The sequence below is a fragment of the Mobula hypostoma genome, chromosome 9 (assembly GCF_963921235.1).
Source record: "Mobula hypostoma chromosome 9, sMobHyp1.1, whole genome shotgun sequence".
In the NCBI taxonomy this organism is placed as follows: domain Eukaryota; kingdom Metazoa; phylum Chordata; class Chondrichthyes; order Myliobatiformes; family Myliobatidae; genus Mobula; species Mobula hypostoma.
The window spans coordinates 116,002,462-116,028,580 of record NC_086105.1 but is presented as its reverse complement, the minus strand read 5'-3'; the positions used below and the strand labels follow the sequence as shown (position 1 = coordinate 116,028,580).

Sequence of the window (26,119 nt, the reverse complement as noted above, 5' to 3'; positions counted from 1 at the left end):
CCCTTCACATTTTTCATAGTTGAACTCCATCTGCTATTTCTCAGCTCAGCTCTGTATCTTGTCAGTGTCCCATTCGAACCTACAACAGCCCTCTACAAGTCCTCCATATCATCTGCAAACTTACTAACTCCCCCTTCCACTTCCTCATCCAAGTCATTTATAAGTTATTTTGAAGGAGGCTTTAAGAATATCCTTCAATCATAATCTCCATCCAGGAGCTTTGAGTGTTTGTGTTGGGAGAATGGGGTCAGGTATGGAATGATGCAGTCTCCCCAGTGGATGCCATTATCCATTTTGTGCTGGGAGAACACTTTGAAATTGGTTCAATTATCCGGGTGGATTTGGAGGATTTTACGGAGAATGGTGCTACCTCTCCCATACTTGTGTTTCAGGTGTGGCTGGGATCAAAAGAATGAAGTGCAGCTCTGCAGTAGACTATGGGCTGTGTTTGAGGTCTTGGTCTTTGCTCACTTCCTTAAATGGCCAAAGGCTGAGTGGAAATACTTGAAGATCAATAATTAATTTCATCATTTGCCTGAGAGGAGGGTCCTGAGATACAGAAATGCTCACACTTCCGAGTCACATCATGGACTTTCTATTATGGAGTATTATTGTCAGTTAAGGCACGTTGACAGAGTGTTAGTCCCAGTCACGGCCCAGTCTGTTTCACGATGGACCTAATGCACAGGAATACATCACATTTTCAAATTCCTATTAATGTGCCAAACAGTGCATTTTCCAAAGCAACAAGGCCACAACAAGAAACTTGGGTGTACTACTTTGGCTGAGTTTCAAGGCAGGATAAAAGGTAGGAGACATGTTATGAACCCTGCATGCAATTTGCTGGCTGAATGGAATCTGAGTTGTTAAGACTACAGATGAATGGATATTTGTGAATGTGGGGGGAAAAAAAAACTAGATCTATGTATCCTGTGATGCCTTTAATGTTTCAGATCCTGTTGAAAGTTAAAAAAATTTTTAAAAACATTGCTAGACAGTAAAGGTCAGATGTGGTCTACCACAATCTGCAACCATATCTGATAGTCTACAATTCAAGGTGATTTTGAAATCATTCCATCCCTTTCCACTCACTACTATTAATGCAACAATTAATGAATTAGTTTGTTTTTCTATCATCAAACATTGCATAAGAACACAAGTTCTGTGCTGATCAAATTCCTTTACAAGCTAATACTAGCATATCAGTAATATTACCAATTAGCACTAAGCAGTAATACCGCACTTACACATGCCTTTGCCTTTTTGATTGAGGTTTGCAATCATTGCAATTTAATTTTAATATGTGGTTAAACAATAGCTTCATGTTGTAAACATTTCTTACCTTGGACTAAGTAAACTCTTTTTTGTGCTCCTGCTGACATAAATAAATGTATGTATGATACAGGGTTTCCTACATAATGAGACAATGGTGGTTTCAAATACTTTATAAGGTGTCAAATAATGAGATATCTTTTGGGGCCATCAGACATTTTGTAAGATGAAAAATGCCCCCTTCTGAAACTGAACCTCTTACCAAAAATGTCCACTTTGTGTAATCTTAAAAAAGTAATACAATACCACTTTCTCTCTGTTCTGAGGTTTTATAAGTGTACAGATTTCTTAGCTGTCATCTTCATCAAAAACAAAACAAAATATTGACGAGTAAAATATAATCAGAACACTGAAATGGATGTAGCCCAAAGCCTGAATACAACTTTAACACTGATGGACTGTAGGTATTTTCAGCTGCATTTTCCAGCTTGACTTTTTTTAAATAGTAAATTACATGTTACAAAGGAGCACATTATTTTTCCTTTGCCTTCTTTTTACAATAGCGTAAAATGTCGGTTTCTGAGACCAAGATTCATAAAATTAAAGTATGTAAACTATGACAGAAATTAACATATTGTACAAGCAATCCATGCAAACACACTTGCTGAGTTTGTAATGTGGTGTCCCTTTTTGTAGTGGAGATAGACTAAGCAGAAACTGGCTACAAAAGATTTAATGCAAACAGATCAGTTACTCACTAGGTCAACTTTGAGTTACTGAGCTTTTTTTGGATAGTAAAGCTTTCTGGCACCAATGAATACATGATGGTATATTGTTATTAAACATCTCTACAACAGAAAGGAATTTAGAAAATACACCATGTGAAGGCAAGTCCTTTTAGCCTTGCACTTTGATATTCCAGCATCACTACACTTGTATGTGGGAATTACTGATTTTTTTCTTTATTGACCGGGCACTGGTTGGGGGGGTGGGGGGGTGCGGCAGGGTTGAAAACACATTGCAAATTTGTAACAGGGAATCTTTCATGGTTCAAAAGAACTTGTGCAAACTTAATTTATTGTTCGGTTTGGGTTTCTGTGTCATAATTCAATCTTGGTTCCATCTATTAATTTAACAAAATCTAGTGGAGAGAAACATTTTGTACAGTACCATACTAGCTTTTTCACCTGTCATTTCCATTTTCCACGTTTGTAGCAGGCTATGGTGATTGCAAATCTCCAACTAATTACATTTAAGAATTGCGAATGAACAGCAGAGCAAAGAAATAGGATGAATCAGGGACAGAAAAAAGAACAATCTCCAACAATAATTCCTAGCTCCACAATTTCAATTATTTTCTAAGTTTTAAATTGAGGACTTTTACAGTAATACCTCATTTTCTGTACAAAGTAAACCTGTAAATGAATGTCAGTTGTGGCAAGCTGGGAGAGGGCAGCACAAATAACCTGGTAACATGGAAATTTCTCAATTTACTTGTGTAGATATTGGCCCGCTTTTCAAATGATGCACCAATGAATGTTCATCTGTTTAGCAGTAAATTCAGAGTTCAATTATTGTTCAATCCAGCAAATCCAGGTTAAATCCTAACATTGTCTGCTGACTGCAACTATATCTGGAGCCACTGCAATACCTTCAGTGCTGGAACTGAATATGTCCCAAACGTCGATTAACTTCCATTGTACATTCTTTCACACAACCTTTCCTTTCTGCAGTCGTACTCAGATATTTGCATTAAAGGCTCAATTTTTGGAACCAATGAAGTTTGAAATCAAATGTTGAGTGCCCAATGAATGATATTAAATTCTTTTTACTGCAATTATTTGTAAAAATATATTAATACTTGTTTATATAAATGAATTTTATATAAATGATTATTGGTGTAATTTAAATGTCATTAACAATCTCAAAAAATCAACTTTAACTAATCTACTCTAGATTACAGCAATCTTAATCAAGTCAGTCAGTTACTATGTTAAGTGGGCCAGGGAGTGGCAAATGGACTTTCATTTGAAAAGTGAGAGGAAGAGACCGAAAGGTAGGGCACTGTGGAGTGCAACGGAACAGAGGAATCTAGGAGTACAAGTGCAAAGCAACACACACAAAATGCTGGAGGAATTCAGCAGGCCAGGCAGTATCTATGGAAAAGAGTAAACAGTTGATGTTTTGGACTGAGACTCCTCATCAGGACTGGATGAAGGGTCTCGGCCCGAAACGTCAACTGTCAACTCTTTACCATAGTTGCTGCCTGGCCTGCTGTGTTCCAACAGCATTTTTTATGTGTTGCTTTGCATTTCCAGTATCTGCAGATTTTCTCTGTGTCTAGTACGAGTGCAGTTTGCTAAAAGCAACATCACAGGTAGGGTGGTGAGAACAAAACTATGGGACTGAAGGGCAATTTTTTCATACAGTTGAGTACATGGAATGAGCTGCCAGAAGTAGTTGAGGCAGATATAATGATATAAGCACTTGGATCAGTACATAGAAATGAAAGACTTAGAGGGACATTGGCCAAACCAGCTGGGTGAATTCTGTTGGTGTGGACTCGTTGGGCTGAAGGGCAGTTATGTGTGCTGAGTTCCTCTTTGACTTTAACAATATGGTGGAACTAGGGAGAGACAGAAGCACGATGAATGGGGGGGGGGAGAAAGAGTGTAGGGGTTGAGAAAGAGAAAACAATACTCTTAAGATCAACAGTTCCTTTCAGCTTGGGTTTTACCTGTATATGATGACATAATTAGTGATAGATACAAGCTGAGCCAAACTTTCTCATTTACCTTTAGTTAATGGAGAAATGGGGTATTCTCAAGTGGACAACTGGGTCAACATAGACAGGATGGGCTGATTTCCATGTTCTGCCCATGCACTTGGCATAAATAAAAGCCGCAGATCAATGCCCTTTAACAAAAATCTAATTTTTATCCATTTGTTTCACTTGCACTGATGTTGCAATTATCGCAATAATAGCCAAAGCATGTTTCAAAATTCAGATACTGAAGTGAAAGTCACTAGAAGGGCTGGCTCACCCAAGCAGCTTCACCCAAAACATAGACAAGGTTTAGCTCAGGTGCAAAGAGCTTTAGACTTTGCACTGATACTCAGGTTGCAGATTGTGAATGCAATGCCATACATTTGATTTCTTCTATAAGTATACTGGTTCTGTTTAAAGTCGCATGATACAGGTTGAGCACCCCTCTGTTTGACAGTTACAGTAACAATATTCTCCCTCTTCCTTGCTTCTTCTACACAACTTATCTCAAAATAATGAAGAGGAAAATGCATACAGAAGTATTAAGACAGTTTGAGCACCCCTTATCCGAAATTACAAAACCCAAAAACCTCTGAAATCTGAATTTTTTAAAAATGCTGATATGACATCTCAAATGGAAAATTCCACAAGATCCAGGGAAGGTACCCAGGCGATAAAGCAGGTCACTCCGCACTACAGCCAGTTCTGAGCAGTTAATGAAGAATCAAAAGCACTGCATAAAGCAAAAAATGAAGATCTCAATCGTGTATTGAAAGAGTGGACTTGTCAACATCTCTGCAAACCTATGCCGGTTAATGGTATGCTGATCATGACACAAGCAAAGATCTATCATGATGAACTGTAACTTAAAGTGAATATTCAGCAGGCTGATTCCAAAAATTTAAGAAAAGGCATAGCATAAAAATTTTAAAGATTTGTATTGATAGTGTTTGCTGATCACAAAGCAATTGAGAAATTAATTGATGAGTTTGCTAGGATCATCATTGATGAAAATCTAGCACACGCTGAATGGCTGCATCAGTAAATTTGTGTGATGAACAAGTACAAGACAAAGAATATTTACCAGTAGCACATAAATTCAGTCAGGAATGATGGCAATGCCGAACAGTCACTGACTGTCCACATGGACGGCCGAGGTAGTGATGGCTTGTCTTCCTGATGGTACAATGTGCACATTGTTTCATGCACAAATTTATTAAAATATATAAAACTACCTTCAGGGTATAGGTATGAACTGTATATGTAATATAAACTGATTTTGTGTTTAGATTTGGGTTCCCATCCCCAAGGTATCTCATTATATAGATGCAAATATTCTGAAGTCCGAAATCCAAAACACTTCCAGCCCCAAGCATTTCGGATAAGGGATGCTCAACCCGTATTCATTTCACTGAATTTATGCTAGTTTCAGTGCAATCTGTAAAGCTTGTCCCAGAAACCTGGAAAAACCATCAAAGCAGACCTGGATGCAGTGATAGAGACATCACTGGGCACAAGCAAGCACCATTTAGTTTCTCAACCAATTTGTGGAAAATGGAGCCCTAGATGTGATTAATCATCCTTCACCTTGCGCTCCTTTTTAGCTCTTGCTGCCATGATAGGAAAGAAAAGGCTTGGAACCAATGCTCGCAAGTAAATTGCAATAGTGGGGAGTAACCCAGCTACCAGGACATCCTTCTTCTTCCTGCAAACTGCTGTGAGTACAGCTTCAGCAACAACACGAGGTTCGTAACCCCCTGCTGTACTCTTGTCCATCACTAGATTTAAAGAGAAAAGCAATGGATTAATATGTGCTTGTTTACTGGCATTTTCCCCATGTGTTATCAAAGTACCTGGATGTCAACTTACAGTTCAGGCTGCAATGAGTAGGAAAAAGTGGAGACATTTAATGATAGGTAAACCTTGTTTGTTCTTGACCTGGATCATACTGCCATACCAGCAATATATTGCCTTCAAAATTCTCATCTTGGTGTTCAAATGCTTCCATGATCTCTTCCCTTCCCCTATCTCAATACCCTAATGCAACTGTCCAAGATACCTACATTTCTCCAATCCTAGTTTTTTGTACCCCTATTTTCAAAACGCTTACACTGATGGTTATACACTCCACTCCAGGAACCCAAGCTCTGGCATTCACTGCATCGCCAATTTTTATATTTCTTGAAAATCCTCGGAATGGCTTATTTGCTTGATCAAATGACTGACCACAATCAGTGGAGACTGCTAATAACATCTCCTTTTTGACAATCAACAAAGGCACATCTCAAAGATGCATGTTTAGCCCACTGCTCTACTTTCTCTACACTTATGACTGTGTGGCTAGGCACAGCTCAAATGCCATCTATAAATCTGAGATGACACAACTGTTGTTGGCAGAATCTCAGATGGAGATGAGAAGGCATACAGGAGTAAGAAAGAGTTGGTTCAGTCATGTCACAACAACAACCTTGCACTTAATGTCAGTAAGACCAAGGAATTGATTGTGAACTTCAGGAAACATACATCGGGAGAGGACACACCAATCCTCATTGGGGGATCAGCAAAGAAAAATGTGAGCAGCCTCACATTCCTAGGTGTCAACATACTTATGCAATCCCAAAACTGGCTATACTTCATTTAGAGTTTGAGGAGATTGGTAAGTCACCAAAGACTTTAGTAAACTTTTACAGGTGTACCATGGACAGCATTCTGACTGGATGCATCAGAGCATGGTATGAAGGCTCCAATACTCCAATGAATAAAAAGCTGCAGAAGACTGTAGACTCAGCCAGCTCCATCATGGACATCAGGCTCCCCAACATCATGGACATCTTCAAAGGCAGTGCCATAAGAAGATCATTAAGGACCCTCATTACCCAGGCCATGCCCTCTTCTGATTACTACCATCGACGAGCAGGCACAAGAGTCTGAAGATGCACAATCAATGTTTTAGGAACAATTTCTTACCTCTGCCATCAGATTTCTGAATGGTCCATGAACCCATGGAAATGACCCCACTATTTTGCTCTTTTTTTAAAATATATTTCTTATTCCAACTTATAATAATTTTTATGTATTGCGCTGTACTGCTATTACAAAACAAATTTCACTACAGAGGTCAGTGATAATAGACCTGATTCTGATTCCTCCTTTGGATCAACTTATTTTTTAAAAATTAAATTAATGCTCCTGAGAGATATTTTCGGACTTTTCACTATGTTCGAAGCATGGTGCTAGTTGAAATTGCTTCAGGCATATTAGTTATCTTGAAAAATAAAAACTGTTACAAAGAAGCCTGAGTATAATGAATACAACAGTGAGGTATATATACAGTAACCTCACTAGTAATCCCCCATTTAATTTACTTGGATTTTCTTTATACTCATACCAATAATGATGCTATATGCAATGGCATTGATTTATCCATAAATGAGAAAGCCCAAAACTAGTTCAGAGTGATTAAAATCATACCACCATATTTGGATCCATTGCCAGTGACTGCATTCAGGGAAAGATTAGTGTGGATATATCCTGGGCTGATTACGGACACATGAATTTGGTATTGCTCCATTTCGGCACGCAGGCAGTCAAAAAAGGCTTGAGTGGCATGTTTGGATGCTGCATCTGCAATGAGAAACCAATATGGACCAATTCAACATTTTAGAAAAAGAAAGTGAGGAAATGGACAAAATGCTGTTGGCACTCAGCAGGCCAGGCAGTACTTATGGAGAGAAATAAACAGTCAACATTTCAAATCGAGATTCTTCATCTGGACCAGAGAAAATGTCGACTGCCCAGTTTTTCCCCATAGATTCTGCTGAACCTGCAGAGTTCCTCCAGCATTTTGTGCTACTCAAGGTTCCATTATCTGCAGTCTACCTCAAAATGACCCCTTTACAAAATAGTCTATGTCTTTATTCTTTCTACCAAAGTGCATGACCATACATTTCCCTGCACTATATTGCATCCGCCACTTCTTTGCCCATTTCCCTAATCTGTTTAAGTACCTTCTGCAGGCTCCCATTTTCCTCTAAACTACCTAACCCTCCACACATCTTTATATCATCTACAAACTTGGCCACAAAGCCATCAATTCCATCATGCAAATCATTGATATAAAATGTGAAAAGAAGCAGTCCCAACACTGACACCCACAGAACACAACTTGTCACCAGCAGCCAACCAGAATAGGTCCCCTTTATTCCCATTCTTTGCCTCCTGCCAGTCAGGCAATCATCTTCTATCCATGCTAGTATCTTTCCTGTAATACCATGGGCTCTTACCTTCTTAAGCAGTATCATGTGCAGCACCCGGTCAAAAGCCCTTTGAAAATCCATGAATACAACATCCACTGACTCTCCTGTGTCTATCCTGCTTGTTATTTTATAGAATCATTGAAAAGTCCAGCTCAGAAACGGGCCCCTCGGCTTATCTTGTCCATGCTGAACCAGGTAAACTGTCTATTTCCAAACTTCTCTTAAACGGTGAAATCAAGCTCGCATGCATCAATTGAGTTGGCAGCTCGTTCCACATTCACAATCCTCTGAGTGAAGTTTTCCCTCATGTTCTCCTTAAACTTTTCACCTTTCACCCTTAACCCATGACTTCCTAGTTGTAGTCCCACCTAACCCTTAGTGGAAAAATCCTGCTATAACCTATCTATACCCCTCATAGTTTTATATATCTCAATTAAATCTGCCCTCAGTCTTCTAAATTCTAGGGAATAAATCCTAACCTATTCAATCTTTCCTCCAGTCCTGGCAACATCCTTATAAATTTTCTCTGTACTGTTTCAACCCTATTTACATCTTTTTACAAGTTCCCATAATCTATTAGATACTCACTATGGCATGCACCTGAAATAGCCTCTAACAATCAAGTCCAGCTCCTGGCCTTCACATGTGGCTTAGCAACTAAGCCCTGTGGAACCATTTCTAACGACAATAGAAGGGGCAAGGTGGGTTACTGGCATCTTAAATCTATCTTAAAACCAGTTACTTCGGACAAATGGAGCTTGTTAGCTGTGGTTGGCAGCTCATCGAAGAGAAGGAACACTCTGGTCTTAAACCTCTGCTACCTTGTGGCTATACCAAACCATGGAGAAGGCTTTGTGAATAAATCTCGATGGAAAAATCTGGAGCTGGGGGTCCTTAAAGCAGACCTACATCGAGTTCAATACGGACTGCCAACTTCTGTGGTGCGGGTACCAAACTGTATCGGTCTCTGTTGTTCCCTTGGGTTCATCAGCTGTGTGGAAAGGGAGAGCTTGCTCTCCAGATAATACTGCCAGGCTTGTGTATCTAGACAGCTAGGACACAACTTCCATGGTTGATCCTGACCAACAGAGGGTTCACCAATGTCTTATACAAGCTCTGTCCACTTACAAGCTCTGCCAGTCCTCCTCATTGTCCACTACACCTCCAATCTTGCTGTCACCCACAAATTTGCTGAGCCAGTTAACCACATTAGCATCCAGATCATTGCTATAGATGACAAACCACAGGCCCAGCACTAATCCCTGCAGCACTTCAGTTGTCACAGGCCTCCAGTCAGAAAGGCAACTATCTACTACTACTCTCCAGCTTCTCCCACAAAGCCAATGACTAATCCAATTTACTACCTCATCTTGAATGCCAAGCGAATGAACCTTCCTGACCAAGGGGACCATGTGGGACCTTGCTAAAGTCAGTATGGTTTTGTGTGCAATAGGTTAAGTCTAACAAACCATATAGAGTTTTTCAAGGTAGTTACTGGGAAAGTTGTTGAAGGCAAGGCAATGGATGTGGTCTACTTGGACTTTAACAAAGCTTTTGACAAGGTCCTTAGAATATCTTCCAATAACTTTCCTTTGATATCAGGCTCACCGGCCTATAAATTTCCTGGTTTATTTTTGGAGCCTTTCTTGAAAAGTGGAACAACATTAGCTAATCTGTAATACCTCACCTGTCACTAAGGATAATTTAAATATTTCTGCTAGGGCCCCTGCAGTTTCTGCAATTGCCTCCCACAGGGTCCGAGGAAATACTTTGTCAGGTCCTGGGGATTTATCCACCCTGATTTACCTCAAGACAGCAAACACTTCCCCTGTAGTCTGTACAGGATCCATGACCTCGCTACTCCCTTACCTCACTTCCATAGATTCTGTGTCTGTCTCTTAAATACAATTGGATGCAAAAAAATCATTCAAGATCTCCCTCATCTCTTTTGGCTCCATGCTTAGATTACCATTCTGATCTTCCAGAGGACCAATTTTGTCCCTTGTAATCCTTCTGCTCTTAACATACCTATAGATTCCCTCAGGATTCTCCTTCACCTTGTCTCCCTTCTTTTAGCCCTCCTGATTTCTTTTTTAAGTGTTCTCTTGCATTTCTATTCCTACTTGCTCACAGCTAGTATAGACATCTTTTTTCAATATCTTTTGAAAACCAAGCTTATCTAAACCTGTTATCTTTACCTATAATTATCTGACAAACACATACAAGCTTCTTTCTCTCTCAAAATTTCACTTTTGAAGGCCTCCCATTTACCAAGTACACCTTTGCCAGAAAACAACCTGTTCCAATCCACACTTGCCAGATCATTTCTGACACCATCAAAATTGGCCTTTCTCTGATTTAGAATCTCAATCCTCGGACCAGACCTATCCTTTTCCATATTTACTTTGAAACTAATGGCATTATGATCACTATATGCAAAGTGTTCCCCTACACAAACTTCTGTCACCTGCCCTGTCTTATTTCCTAATAGCCAATCAAATATCGCACACTCTCTTGTTGGGACTTCTATGTACTGATTAAGGAAACTTTCCTGAACACATTTGACAAACTCTGTCCCATCTAGTCCTTTTATAGTATGGGAGTCCCTGTCAAAATGTGAAAAGTTAAAATAACCTACTACAACAACCTCACAAACAAAAGAAAATTTGCAGATGCTGCAAATCCGTGCAACACACACAAAATACTGGAGGAACTCAGCAGACCAGGCAGCATCTATGGAAAAAAGTACATCAACATTTTGGGCCGAAACCCTTCGGTAGCACTGGAGAAAGAAAACTGAGGTGTAAGTTTAAAAGGTGGGGGAGGGGAGAGAGATCCACCAGGTGATAGGTGAAACCTGGAGGAGTAAGTTGATTCGTGAAAGAGACAGAAGGCATTGGAAGAAAGAAAAAGGGGGAAGAAGCACCAGAATGAGGTGATGGGTGGACAAGGAGATGAGGTGAGCGAGGGAAAAGGGGATTGGAAATGGAGGAGGGGTGGGGGGGGGCATTACCAGAAGTTTGAAGAATCGATGTTTATGCCATCAGGTTGGAGGCGACCCAAATGGGATACAAGGTGCTCTTCCCCCAACCTAAGTGTGGTCTTATCATGATAGTGAAGGAGGCTGTGGATGGACATATTGGAATGGGAATGGGAAGTGGAATTAAAATGGGTGTATAACAACCTTATGTTTCTTACAACAGTCTGCGATCTCCCTACAAATGTGTTCCTGTAAATCCCATGGACTGTTGGGAGGTCTATAATATAGCCTCGTTAACATGGTCATGCCTTTCTTATTCCTCAGTTCTACCCCAACAGCTCACTAGATGAGCTCTCCAGGCTGTCCTGCTGTGACATTTTCCCCAGACTAGTAATGCTACCCCTTCTCCTTTAATCCCTTCCACACTCTGTCGCATCTAAAACAATGGAACCCCAGAACATTGAACTGTCAGTCCTGCCCCTCCTGCAACAAAGTCTCATTAATGACTACATTATCATAATTCCATGTGTTGATCCATGCCCTGAGCTCGCCTACCTTTCCTACAATACTTCTTGCATTGAAATTAATGCAGCTCAGAACATTAGTCGCACCGTGCTCAACCTTTTGATTCCTGACTTTGAGGTGTTAACAACATTTGTCTCCACAACCTCTCCATAACTGTTCTGGCAGTCTGGTTCCATCAGTCTGAAACTCTAGTTTAAACACCCCATGCAGTACTAGCAAACCCTCCAGCTAGGATATTAGTCACCCTTAAGTTTAGGTGCAAAGAGTCTCATCTGTAGAAGTGCCACCTTCCCTGGAAGACAGCCCAATAATCCAAAGCTGTCCCTCATACACCAACTCCTTAGCCATGTATGAAATTCCTGTTTCTGGCCTCACTAGTACATGATGGGATTTAGAAGATTTAGAAGATTGAGGGGGGATCTTATTGAAACGTATAAAATCCTAAAGGGATTGGACAGGCTAGATGCAGGAAGATTGTTCCCGATGTTGGGGAAGTCCAGAATGAGGGGTCACAGTTTAAGGATAAAGGGGAAGCCTTTTAGGACCGAGATGAGGAAAAACTTCTTCACACAGAGAGTGGTGAATCTGTGGAATTCTCTGCCACAGGAAACAGTTGAGGCCAGTTCATTGGCTATATTTAAGAGGGAGTTAGATATGGCTCTTGTGGCTAAAGGGATCAGGGGGTATGGAGAGAAGGCAGGTACAGGATTCTGAGTTGGATGATCAGCCATGATCATACTGAATGGCGGTGCAGGCTCGAAGGGCCGAATGGCCTACTCCTGCACCTATTTTCTATGTTTCTATGATACAGGTAGCAATCCTGAGATTACAACCCTGGAAGTCCTGTCCTTTAACTTAGCACCTAACTCCTTGAACTCATTTTGCTGAACCTCGTCCCTCTTCCTACCCATGTCATGGTACCTATATGGACCATGACCTCCGGCTGCTCACCCGTCAACCTGAGAATCCTGCGGACTTGATCCGAGATGTCTCAGACCCTGGCACCCGGGAGGCAACATACCATCTGGGAAATTTGTTCTCGTCCACAGAACATCCTTTCTGTTCCCCTTACTAACAAATCCCCTATCACCACAGTTCACCTCTTCTCCCCCACTTGCCCTCTGAGCCACAGAGTCAGACTCAGTGTCAGAGACCTGACTGCTGTGACTTTCCTCTGCTAGGTCATTCCCCTCCACCAGTAAGGTATATCTGCTGAGGGGGATGGCCACCAGTAAGGTATATCTGCTGAGGGGGATGGCCACCAGTAAGGTATATCTGCTGAGGGGGATGGCCACCAGTAAGGTATATCTGCTGAGGGGGATGGCCACCAGTAAGGTATATCTGCTGAGGGGGATGGCCATCAGTAAGGTATATCTGCTGAGGGGGATGGCCATCAGTAAGGTATATCTGCTGAGGGGGATGGCCACCAGTAAGGTATATCTGCTGAGGGGGATGGCCATCAGTAAGGTATATCTGCTGAGGGGGATGGCCGCAGCGGTACCCTCACTGGCTGTTTAACCCCTTTCACCATCCTGTTACCCAGTTTTCTGCATCCTGCACCTTAGGAGTAACTACCTTTATACATGTCCTGTCAAACATCCGCTCAGCCTCCTGAATGATTCAGAGTTCATCCAGTTTTACCTTCAACTCCTTAATATGGAGTGTTAATAGCTGCAGCTGGATGCAATTCTTGCAATGAAGTCGTCAGAGACACTGGAGGTCTCCCTGCCTTCCCACATCCTGCAACAGAGGCATCCAACTATCCTGTCTGGCATCCCTACTATTCTAAATGTGCGAATATAAGGAAGGAAACAATAAGTAAACTACCTACGGGCTTTTCGCTTTCTCTCACTCAAGCCTCAAAAAGCTAAAGCCTCAAATAACCTCTCCAGCACTGTCCACTTCAACAATGGCCACTCCGCTTGCCTCTGCCTTATTCTTATTTGCTCTTGCTTATCACTTCCAATTGTTGATTGGCTGCTGCGAACCTGAGTGAGCTACATCTTCACATGCCTCCAAATGCTGATTGGGCGCTACCTGAATCTCAAAGAATTCCAACAAATTAGGTAGGCAAGATTTTCCATTTAGATTTTGGATACTTGGAGGCATGTTGTTAAACAGGCCAAAATCCACTTAGGACATTGGCTTAGTTTATCATGCGCCTTCAAGTACCCTGAAACCTTATCCTTAACAATGGACTCCAACATCTTCCCAACCACTGAAGTCAGGCCAACTGGCCCATCATTTCCTTTCTTCTGCCTCCCTCCCTTCTTAAAAAATAGAGTGACATTTGCAATTTTCCAGTCCTCAGGAACCATTCCAGGATTAATTGATTCTTGAAAGATCAGTACTAATGCCTGTACGATCTCTTCAGCTACCTCTTTCAGAATCCTGCGGTGTAGTCCATCTGATCCAAGTGACCTATCTATCTTCAGGCCTTTCAGTTTCCCCAAACACCTTCTCCTTGGTAATAGCGACTACACTCACTCTCAAACCTCTGGCACACTGCTAGTGTCTTCCATAGTGAAGACCGATGCAAAATATCTTAGTTAATCCGACATTTCTTTGTCCCCCATTACCACCTCTCCAGTGTCATTTTACAGTGGTCCAAATCCATTCTCACCTCTTTTACTCTTTATATATCTAAAAAAACTTTTGGTATCTGCTTTTATATTATTGGTTACCTTATCCACACATTTCATCTTGTCTCTCCTTATGGCTTTTTTAGTTGCGTTCTGTTGGTTTTTTAAAAAAATTTCCAATCCTCTAGCTTCCCACAGATTTTTGCTGTATTATATGCCCTCTCTTGTTTTTTAGTCGTCTTTGGCTTCCCTTGTCAGCCACAGTTGCCTCAACCTCTGTGACGGAGAATATTTGGTAACGCACTCCATACATACACACTCATTTACACACATAAATGCATTGCCTTGTCATTCCCCTGTTGTGCTGAGTGTGCATATTTCAGTGTCTTCTTCCTGGTATATTTTTATAATGAGTTGGCTTTATGGTGCTTTCCTGCCATACAAATGTGTATACAATATATACACATATATACATCCCCATGGCCATTTCTTTAGTCATGGGGATGTATAAATGTGTACATATTGGTTTTTTTTTTATACTGTATTTAAGGTAGATACCTCTATTTTGTAATATGGTTGTAACTACATTGCAGGGTGCATCATATTCTAATTCATGTGTGGTCTGAAGTTAACTTTGTGGGTAATTAAAAATGGTATGTCCCGGTGCCTACAAAAATGGGACAGATAGTTCTGGCTAGGTTTGAGAGAGATCAAGCTGCCAGGAGTTCTCAATGGACATAGCATGTACCTATAATTGTGTTTTTTGGTAGATCACTTATTGTAAATATTTGCAGTTTTATTTTCAATATTTTTGCTAATTTTTGTAAGTTTTATTTTTGACATAATAAACATCCTTGCTAACCGACTCCAGCCATTCTTCAGTTAAAACCTCCATTTTATAACGTCCTCCTTTTAGAATACTTCTTCACCATTAGGACATAACTATCCTGCACCTTCGTAATTGCTCCTAGAAACTCCAGCCACTGCTGTTCTAACATCTTCTCCATTAGTGTCCTCTTCCAATCAACCAGCTCCTCTTCTTCCCTTTACTCCTCGGTAATTGATTGCATGATGAATTTTATCATATTATGATCACTATCTCCCAAGTGTTCCTTTACCGTTAACTCCCTAATCCAATCTGGTTCACTATACTACACTCAATCCAGAATTGCCTTTCCTCTAGTGGGTTCAACCACAAGCTGCCATCTAAAAAGTCATCTTGTAGGCATTCTACAAATTCCATCTCTTGGAGCCCAGAACCAACTTGATCTTTCCAACCTACCTGCATTCTGAAACCCCCAAAGACTATTGTACCATTGCCCTTTTTACATGCCTTTTCTATCTCCTCGTGATTTGTACCCCCATATTCTGGCTACTGTTCAGAGGCCTGGATATACAATTCCATGCAACATGTAAAAAATACTGTAAAGCGAAGATGCTTTCAAAAATAATGATAAGTTTCTAAATATCAAAAAATACTGTAATGAGGAGTAAACAGTAAAAAAAATATTGAAGCAACATTTGATGTGACCACCTTTTGCACTTATAACAGTAACAATTCTCTTAGGTGCACAGTCTTGCAGCTTTATAAGAAAATCTGCTGGTAGGTTGTTCCAAGCACCTTGGAGAACTTGCCACAGTTCTTCTGCAGACTTCGGCTGTCTTGCTCGATTTTGTCTCTCGGTAATACCAGACAACCTCAATGGCGTTGAGATCAGAGCTCTGTAGAGGTCATACCAACTATTTCAGAACGCCTTTTCTTTTTTATATTGAAGATAGCTCTTTATGACCTTGGCTGTTTGTTTAGGGTCATTACCCTGCTGCAGAATGAATTGAGACCAATCAGGCACCTCCCTGATGGTATTGCATGATGGATGAGTATCTCCTTGTACTTCTCAGCTCTGAGGATTTCATTAATTGTGACCAGATCACCAAATCCATTCACACAGATGCAGCCCCAAACCTGTAGGGAACCTCTGCCATTCTTCACTGTTGGCTGCAGACACTCACCCAAGTAGCACTCTCCAGCTCTTCTACGGACAAACTGCCCCGTTTCTTGGCTTTGTTTCCACTTCAGAGAAATAATTTTCTGGCGGAACACTTCCATGAAGACCACTTCTGACACAATTTCTCCGGACTGTAGAGGGGTGTACTTGGGTTTCTGTGAGTTCAAAGCTGACAGCAGTGCTCGACTTCCTCTGATTTCTCTCAACTGCTGCACTCAGTTTCCACGACTGACCACTGTGGTTCTGGTCCTGAACCTTGCACGTTTCTTCGTGCTTCTTCAGAATAGCTTGAACAACACATCCTGAAACTCCTGTCCACCGCAAAATTTCTGATTGGGAGAGACCTTGCTGATACAGGATGACCATCTTGTGTCTTGTTGCTTTGCTCACTCTTGCCATGGTGTAAGAAATAATGATTTGAAGGTTGAACCGTCACATCTGCCACACCCTCACCTTTTAGTTTGGTTGGCCTTCGCCCAGTTTGATTCCTTCTACACCAGTTTTTGTTTCAGTTAATCTGTTTAGTTCATTTAAACACCTTATATCATTGATCATTAGCATCTTGTTTGTTCATCAGCATCATGTGCTGTATTGTATAACGTGGTGATCATGGTCTATCCATGACCATGATTGACCATGGCGAAGTTTTCTACAGAAATGCCATTGCCTTCTCCCGAGCAATGTCTTTACTGTGTCTACCCAGTGTCTTTTGGGTAAGAGGAGAATGATTTGGCAGATACGTGCATGGCTGAAGAACTGGAGCAGGGGGCTGGGGTTCAGATTTATGGATCATTGGGATCTCTTCTGAGGAAGGTACAACCTGTAGAAAAGGGACATGTTACACCTGAACACAAGGGGGACCAATATCCTTGTGAGCAGGGTTGCTAGAGCTACTCAGGAGGGTTTGAGCTAATTTAGTAGCAGGATGCAAACCGGAGTGACAGTGTTGAGGACAAGGTAGTTGGTTTACAGAGGCAGTGTGCAGTGAGACTACTAGCGAAGAGAGGCTAATGATAGGGCAAAGTTACAATGTACAAGGAAGGCATAAACAAAAAGGGTGAATACAGGACTAAAGGTGTTGTATTTGAATACACACAGTATACAGAATAAGATACATAAAATTGTAGCACAGTTACAGATTGGCATGTATGACATTGTGACCATCACTGAATCATGGCTGAAAGAAGATTATAGCTGTGAGCATAATGTCTGAGGATACACACTGAATCAAAAGGACAGGCAGGGAGGCAGAGGGGTTGGTGTTGCTCTGTTGGTAAAACAAAAAGATGTCTACAAATTACAACAGGTGGTAGAAAAAGCATGCCAGAAGGACAATTTGACAATAGACATGGGGGATTTCAATACACAAGTAGATTGGGAAAATCAGGTGACACTGGCTCCCTAGAGAGGGTACTTCTAGAATGTCCACAATATGGCTTTTTAGAGCAGCTTGTGGCTGAGTCCACAAGGGGATTAACTATTCTGGATTGGGTGTAGTGCAATGAACTGAAATTGACTAGACAGCTTAGTGTAAAGGGACAAGTGATCATAATATGATAATATTCACCCTGCAATTTGAGAAGGAGAAGCTAAAGTCAGATGTATCAGTATTACAGTGGAGTAAAGAGAATCACAGAGGCATGAGAGAGGAGCTGGACAAAAGTGATTAGAAGACATTGGCAGGGATGACAGCAGAGCAGCAATAGCAGGATCATCTAGGATCAATTTGGGAGGTGCAGGATATATACAGTACATCCCAAAGAGGAAGTAGTAGTCTACAGGCAAGATGACACAACTGTGGCTGACAAGAGAAGTCAAAACCAACACAAAAGCCAAATAGTGGGCATATAATATAGCAAATATTAGTGGGAAGTTAGAGGACTGGGAAGCTTTTAAAAACCAACAGAAGGCCACTAAAAAAGGGTCATGAAGGAAAAGATGGAATATGAAGGTAAGCTAGCCAATACTATTAAAGAGGATACCAAAAGTTTCCTCGGATACATAAAGTGTAAAAGAGAGTTAGGAGTAGATATCAGACTGCTGGAAAATGATGTTGGAGAGATAGTAATGGGGGACAAGGAAATGGCAGATGAAATGAGTAAGTATTTTGCATCAGTCTTCACTGTGGAAGACAGTAGCAGTATGCCAGAGGTTCAAGAGTGTCAACGGGCAGAAGTGTGTGAAGTTGACATAACCAGGGAGATGGTGCTGGAGAAACTGGAAGGTCTGAAGGTAAATACTGAGTCATGTCATCGACAGGAATTCTCTGCTTACTCAGCAATAGTTGAGTGTATAAAGGGAGGAGAGGAGAATGAACGCAGGGCCCTGGTGGAGAGCTTTTGTCAAACGTTGCAAGCAGAATCATCTGCAGCTCAACATGACTAAAACAAAGAAGATGGTGATGGACTTTACAAAGACTATGCCCGCTTTTCTCCCTGTTACTATTGATGGTGAGGACATGGATGTGATGACCTACAAGTACCTGGGGGTGCACCTGGATGACAGACTTGAGTGGAGCACCAATACAGAGGCTGTGTACAAGAATGGCCAGGGTTGCCTCTACTTCCTGAGGAGACAGGTCCTTTGTAGTATACAGGCTTCTCCTTCACATGTTCTACCAGACTGCTGTTGCCAGAACAAACTTCTATGCGGTGGTGTGGTGGGGCAAAGGCATCAACCCAGGTGACGCCAATAGGCCCAATAAACTGATTAGAAAGGCTAGCTCTGTTGTTGTAGTCAAACTGGACATACTGGCTGTGGTAGACTCTACAGAAAATCCTGGCAATTCTGGACAATGTTTCTCATACTCTGTATGCTACCTTGGCTGAACAGAGGAGCACTTTCAAAAACAGACCCAGACAACTGTGCTGCTCCAAAGAGCGCTATATGAGGCCATTCTTACCCTCAGCCATTAGGTTCTATAATGAGTCAACCTATAGCTGGGAAAGTGATGACCCCTCCTGTTAGACTGTGGTAATATATTTTTAAATTCTTTTAACATTTATATCTGTGCAGTTGTAATGCTACTGTGACACTGTAATTTCCTTTGGAATCAATGAAGTATCTATCTATAAGTCTCCTGGACCAGATTGTATACACCACAAGTTCCGAAAGTGTTAGCTAAAGAGATGGTGGATACATTGGTAATGATCTTTCTGGAATCATTTGACTTTGGCATGGTTCCAGAGAAATGGAAAATTGCAAATGTTACCCCACTTTTCAAGAAGGGATTGAGGCAAAAGAAAGGAAATTTGGCCAGTTAGCCTAAACTCAGTAGTTGGGAAGATGTTGGAGTCGATTATTAAGGAGGTGGTTTCGGGGTACTTGAAGGCAAATGATTAAAAAGGCCACAGTCAGCATGGTTTCCTTAAGGGAAAATCTTGGCTGAAAAATCTATTGGAAATCTTTGAAGAAATAACAAGCAGAAAAGACAATGGAGTATCGATGGATGTTGTGTACTTATATTTTTAGAAGGCCTTTAACAAGGTGTCACAAATGAGGCTGCTTAGCAAGCTAAGAGCCAATGGTATTACAGGAAAGATACTAGTATGGATAAAGCATCAGCTGATTGTCAGGAGGCAAAGAGTGGGAATAAAGGGAGCCTTTCTGGTTGGCTGCCGGTGACTAATGGAGTCCCACATGGGTTTATGTTGGGACCACTTCTTTTTTCAATGACTTGGATGACAGAATTGATGGCTCGGTGGCCAAGTTTGTGGACAATATAAAAAATAGGTGGAGGGGCAGGCAGTTTTAAAGAAGCAGAGAGGGTACAGAAGGACTTGTGGTGGCAGATGGAATACAGTGTTGGGAAGTGTATGGCCATGCACTTCAGTAGAAGAAATAAAAAGATTGACTTTTTCTAAATGGAGACAAAATTCAAAAATCTGAGGTGCAAATCGACTTGGGAGTCCTCATGTAGGATTCCCTAAAGGTTAATTTGCAGGTTGAGTCTGTGGTGAGGAAGGCAAATGTGATGTTGGCATTCACTTCGACAGGAGTAGGGAATATAAAAGCAAGGGTGTAACATTGAGGCTTTATAAAGCACTGGTGAGGGGCCTCACTTCAAGTCTTATGAATAGTTTTAGACCATAAAACATAGAGTAGAATTAGGCCGTTCAACCCATCCAGTCTGCTCCGCCATTCCATCATGGCTAGATTTTGGGCCTGTTATCTAAGAAAGGATATGCTGACATTGGAGATGGTAGAAAAGAGGTTAGCGAAAATGATTCCAGGAAAAAAAAAAGGCTTGTCATATGAGGAACATTTGATGGCTCTGGGCCTGTATTCACTAGAATTCAGAAGAATGAGGAGTGACCTCATTGAAAGTTGAAGGGCCTCGATATAGTGTATGTGGAGAGGATGTTTCCCATGGTGGGAAAGTTTAAGACCACAGGACACAGCCTCAGAATAGAGGGGAGATAAGGAGGCATTTCTTAGGCAGAGAGTGGTGAACCTGTGGAATTCGTTGCCACAGGCAGCTGTTGAAGCCAAGTCATTGGGTATAATTAAAGCAGAGGTTGACAGATTCTTGATTAGTCAGGGCATAAGGGATATGGAGAGAAGGCAGGAGACTGGAGCTGAAAGGGAAAATGGATCGGCCATGATGAAATGGTGGAGCAGACTTGATGGGCAAGTAGCCTAATTCTGCTCCTATATCTTACGGTCAATACTCTTCAGAGATTGTCTGCCTGGTGTCAATGGGTGCATAACCATTACTTGGTGTGATATGCACCAGCTGCTCATACAACTGTCCAACACCTGATCCCGTGGCTTCACGTGACCTTAATCAGGGGTGCTAAGCAGGTGCTACACTTTGTCCAAGGGTGACCTGCAGGCTAGTGGAGGGAAGGAGCGCCTTACGCCTCCTTTGGTACAGATGCGTCTCCATCCTGCCATCCATTTAGGGGGTCACGTATCTATCTGTTATCTTTGTTTAATCATGTACTAGGCTGTATACCTAAAAAGTCATCAAAGTTTTTATTTGAAAAGTGGTCGATTACTTAATATCTTACTTTCTTCAATGAAATACAAAAAAATTTTCTAACAGTTAATTTTTTGGAAAATGAATGTTTGGAAATCTAAAATTTGTTCTTTTCTGTTGATACACTAATACAGAAGACAAAAATTAAAATCTAAAACAAAATTTCAATAAAAAATCTAGGGTGCCTATAACTTTTGCACAGTACTGTAACTCCCATCAGAGCCTTTTTTACCTTTACAGTTTCTCCTATGTCACTTCTTTCTATAGGATTTAATTTCACTTTATACCAGCAAAGCCACCCCACCTCCTCTGCCTAACAGCTTGTCCTTTTGATACAATGTGTATCCCTGGATGTTAAGCTCCCAACTATGATCTTTCAGCCACAACTGAGCGATACCCACAATGCCATACCTGCCAACAGCGCTATAAGATCATCTGTCTTATTCTATATACTACGTACATTCAAATACAACACTGTCAGGCCTGTATTCATCACTTTTCGATTTTGCTCCCATGTTACACTTCAACGCATCTCACTCACTGCAATTTTACCTTATAATCTGCCTGTCCTGCCTCAGTCTCAATACACAAAGCACCTACTTGTATATCAACTGTCCCATCCTCAGCCCTATCACTCTGGTTCCCATCCCCCTGCCAAATTAGTCTAAATACTCTGAAAGAGCTCTAGTAGACCTGCCCGCAAGGATATTGGTCCCCTGGGTACAGGTGTAACCTGTTCTTTTTGTACAGGTTATACCTTTCCCAGAAGAGATGCATATGATCCAGAAATCTGAAACCCTGCCCCCTGCACCAAATCGTCAGCCACTCATTCATCTGGCAAATCATCATATTCTTACCTTCAGTGTGCCTAGAACAGGCAGCAACCCAGAGATTACTACCCAAGAGGTCCTGCTTTTCAGCTTTCTACCTAACTCCCTATATTCTCTCTTCAGGACCCTCTCCTTTTTCTTAGCCACGACATTTGTAGCAATATGTACCATGACTTCCAGCTGCTCATTCTCCCCTTTTAGAATGCTGTGGACCCGATCTGAGACATCCCTGACCCTGGCACCTGGGAGGCAATATTCCATCCAGGTATCTCTTTCACATCCACAGAATCTTGTGTCTGCTTCACTAACTATGGAACCCTCTATCACTGTTGCACTCTTCTCCCCTCTCCCAATCTGAGCCACAGAGCCAGACTCTGTGCCAGAAACCTGACCGTTGTGGCTTTCCTCTGCTATGTAATCCTCCACAACGGTATCCATAACAGTATACCTGTTATTGAGTGGAATGGCCACAGTTTGTGCCTATGGGCTACGCCGTAGGCCTGACTCATGCTTTTGCATAGCCCTACGCCGTATCAAGCATGCTTAGTTGCGTCTGCGTCGCTCTGCAATTCACCGCCAAAACACTAGTTGGCGGTGGGGTTTCTATGCCACTGTGTTGAGTTTCTTCGTGAGAGACATGGACGAGGAAATGCATTTCAAATATTTTCAGATGTTGGGTGGTAGATTTGACGATTTGGTTCATCGTCTCCAACCGTTTATTTCGCATCAGTGTACAGACATGGCGGAGAAAAGCAACCGGAAATGCGTATGAGGAAATGCGATGCTACCAAGTGGACCAATCACAGTTGTTGCAGTCTGCGTCACTGCAATGCGCAAGTTACATTTTTGGGGAGGTGCACGTCACCCTACGACGTATGGTACGGCGTAGGGTATGCAGTACCTACGGCGTACATTTAACGCAGAAGTATAAATTGAGCTTTACTCTGCAATGGCTGCCTATCCACTTTCCCCTTCCTGACAGTTACCCAGTTATGCATATTCTGCACCTTGCATGCAACTACCTCCCTGTTGATAAATCCCTTAGCCTCCCGAATGATCGAAATTCATCCAGTTCCAGGCCGAATTCCTTTAATATGGTCTGAAAGAAGCTACAGATTGATGCACTTCTTGCAGGTATAGTCGTCAGGGACACTGGAGGCCTCCCTACTTTTCCACATCCCGCAAGAAGAGCATTCCACAACCATGCCCGGCAACCCCCATGCTCTAACTGTGCAGTAAGAAAAAGAAAAAATAAACAGAAATCTCCCTACAGCCTTTGCCTCTCCTTGCCAAAGCCTGAGCACCCCATTCTAACTGGCCCACTCACACAATGGCCACTCCACTTAAAGTTAATTTCTTTTTATTGACCCTTGCCAACTGCCTAACTATGCACAATCTAACGTCTCCACGGCAACTATGGCACAATGAATGTTAATCACACTCCCTTGCTCAAAACATCATAAAGAAATGTTGTTTCCTCCCTGAAGTTAATTATTTTAAATAATTTTGAGATAAATTTTATTTTTTTTATTAAGCCTTTGCCTCTTTGATATCATTCCTCCTCTCTTTACTTTCCGTAGTGACTTTACTCTCATTCTCCTCCTCTTCTGTAGTCTTGCCCATTTATTTCTCATTTGTTAATGGAAAAGACAGGATTTTATTCAAGTCCATAATTCACTGTCACCTTCTTTATGCTATTATAGGCTTCAATTTCCAGCAAATGTGTGCACAAAATATTTCTAAAATCCACATGCAGACAATGAATTTCGTTAACAAGAAACCTCTTGAGGCCCTAAAGTGCCCCAGTGCATTTATCATTCAAGACACAATTCATTTGTCCACCCAGTACTGGTGATTGAAGGGCACATGGAAATGTACAATACTGATTTCTTTGCAATACTTACATGCAGATCGAAATGGAATTGCTATTTTCCCTTGGACACTGCTAATTACCACGATATGTCCCATTTTTCTTTGCACCATAGAAGGTAGGATGGCTGCAATAGTAAGTGACAAGAGTTAATGTGTTTCACTATACTGTGATATACTATGTATCCAAAGCATTTCCCAGTCACCCACCATTAGTAGCCAGTTCAATACAACTGTTCATCCTATGCAAAGATATATTAATTCATCAATTACAAAGATCAACAAGTCATTTCTTACAAAGTCAGCAGGAAGAAAAAGTAGAATCTACCGATGGTACTTACTGATGCACCCATATTGAATACTACAAATGTTAACCGAAGCTTTTTCTGTGGCAACTTTTTAAAAGAGTAATAGGGGATATTATCCAGGATTCTGAATCTTGTCTCAAGATAATCATGCTGCTGTTTATGGAAGTTTCCTGCGCACAGACTGACTGCTACATTTCTCTCATCCTGACAATGAATATGTTTCAAAAATAAATATTTGACCTTGCACTTTAAATGTCCCAAAGTTTGGATTGCAACTTAACTTAGTGGTTCAGATAATAGTTGGGAATTACTTCAGCAGCTCTCTAGCATTAAACTGAGTTTTTCCCACATTAAGTCAAACTAGCTCCAGTTTCCATTAAGTGATGAAATAGCAGATCCCATTCATAACAATGCTGGAGGGTGGTGAACCTACTCGACTATATAATTACTGGAAATTCTTTTGACCTTTCAAATTTTTAAAAATCTTTATTAAAACAAGTCATGGATGAGTGTGTCCCCACAAAATCACTCAGCCTTCCACAACCAGAAGCCATAGATGAACTATGAGATCCACAGTCTGCTGAGGGCCAAATCAGTGACATTAAGGTCTGGCGACCAAATAAGATAGTTCCACAATGGCACCTCATGTGCAAAGTAGCGACTCCAGACCAAACTTGAATCACTGAAAGGTATTCAACAGCTGTGGCAGGGTTTGAATGCTCTTACTTCTTACAAAGTGAAACGAAGCAACATAGGTGACAACATTTCTTTGCTCCCTGATGAGCTCAATGCCTTCTATGCTTACTTTGACCATCAAAACATGGAGGAGCCTTCACAAACTCCCACAGGCCCCGATGACCCTTTGATTTCAGTCTGAGGCTGACGTGAGAGCATTCTTCTGGGGGTGGGGGAGGGAGAGGGTGAACCTATGGAATGCATCTAGCCCAGATGGGATACCTGGCCGAGTACTAAAGATCTATGCTGATTAACTGGCTGGAGTTCTCAACAATATTTTTAATCTCCTGCTTTAGCAGTCTGAGGTACCAATCTGCTTTCGAGGTACCTCAATGACTCTCTCCAACAGCACTTACACTCACTACAATGAGGTACTTTGAGAAGTTGGTAATGAAACACATCAACTCCTGCCTGAGAACTGGCTTAGATTCACTCCAATTTGCCTACCAGTACAGCACTAAACAGCAGCTGCCTTTTCATTGGCTCTTCACTCAACCCTGGAACATCTGAACAGCAAAGATGCATAAATCAGGATGCTCTGTCTCAACTACAGCTTAGCATTCAGCAATATCATCCCCTCAAAACTAATCAGCAAGCTTCAAGACCTTGGCCTCAACACGTCACTACGCATTCAGATCTCACCCAACCTCAGTTGAAAAAAGGCTGGTTCCTCACTTGCAGACCCCAGTCAGTTTGGATTGGCAATATTTCCTTCACAATCTCCATCAGCACAAGTGTACCATAAAGCTGTGTGCTTAGCCCCCCTATATTCACTTCACACTTATGACTCTGAGACTAAGCACAGCTCCAATGCCATATGTATGTTTGCAGACATCACTGCTGTTGGTCAAATCAAAGGTGGTGACCAATCAGCATATAGGAGAGATACTGAAAATCTTGCTGAGTGGTGCCACAACAACCTTCATTCAATATCAGCAAGAACAAAGAGCTGATTATTGACCTCAAAAGGAGGAAACCCAAGGTCCATGAGCCAGTCCTTGTAGGAGG

General features: G+C 41.5%; 1 protein-coding gene across 5 annotated transcripts in view; it reads right to left on the bottom strand.

The window, feature by feature from the left end:
• Positions 1-3,522: 3,522 nt before the first annotated feature.
• The window catches only part of dhrs7b (dehydrogenase/reductase (SDR family) member 7B), a 44,375-nt gene continuing 21,778 nt past the window's right edge, over positions 3,523-26,119 (bottom strand). For 4 of the 5 annotated variants that reach the window (XM_063058968.1, XM_063058970.1, XM_063058969.1 and 1 more), the window contains exons 5-7: positions 24,104-24,196; positions 7,511-7,663; positions 3,524-5,817 (exon numbers count right to left, since the gene is read on the bottom strand). In XM_063058968.1, the coding sequence (XP_062915038.1) occupies positions 5,612-5,817; positions 7,511-7,663; positions 24,104-24,196 (452 nt within the window). In that variant the 3' untranslated portion in view covers positions 3,524-5,611. Of the gene's footprint in view, positions 5,818-7,510; positions 7,664-24,103; positions 24,197-26,119 lie in introns of all 5 variants that reach the window. The other variant, XM_063058967.1, reaches the window with a different exon arrangement.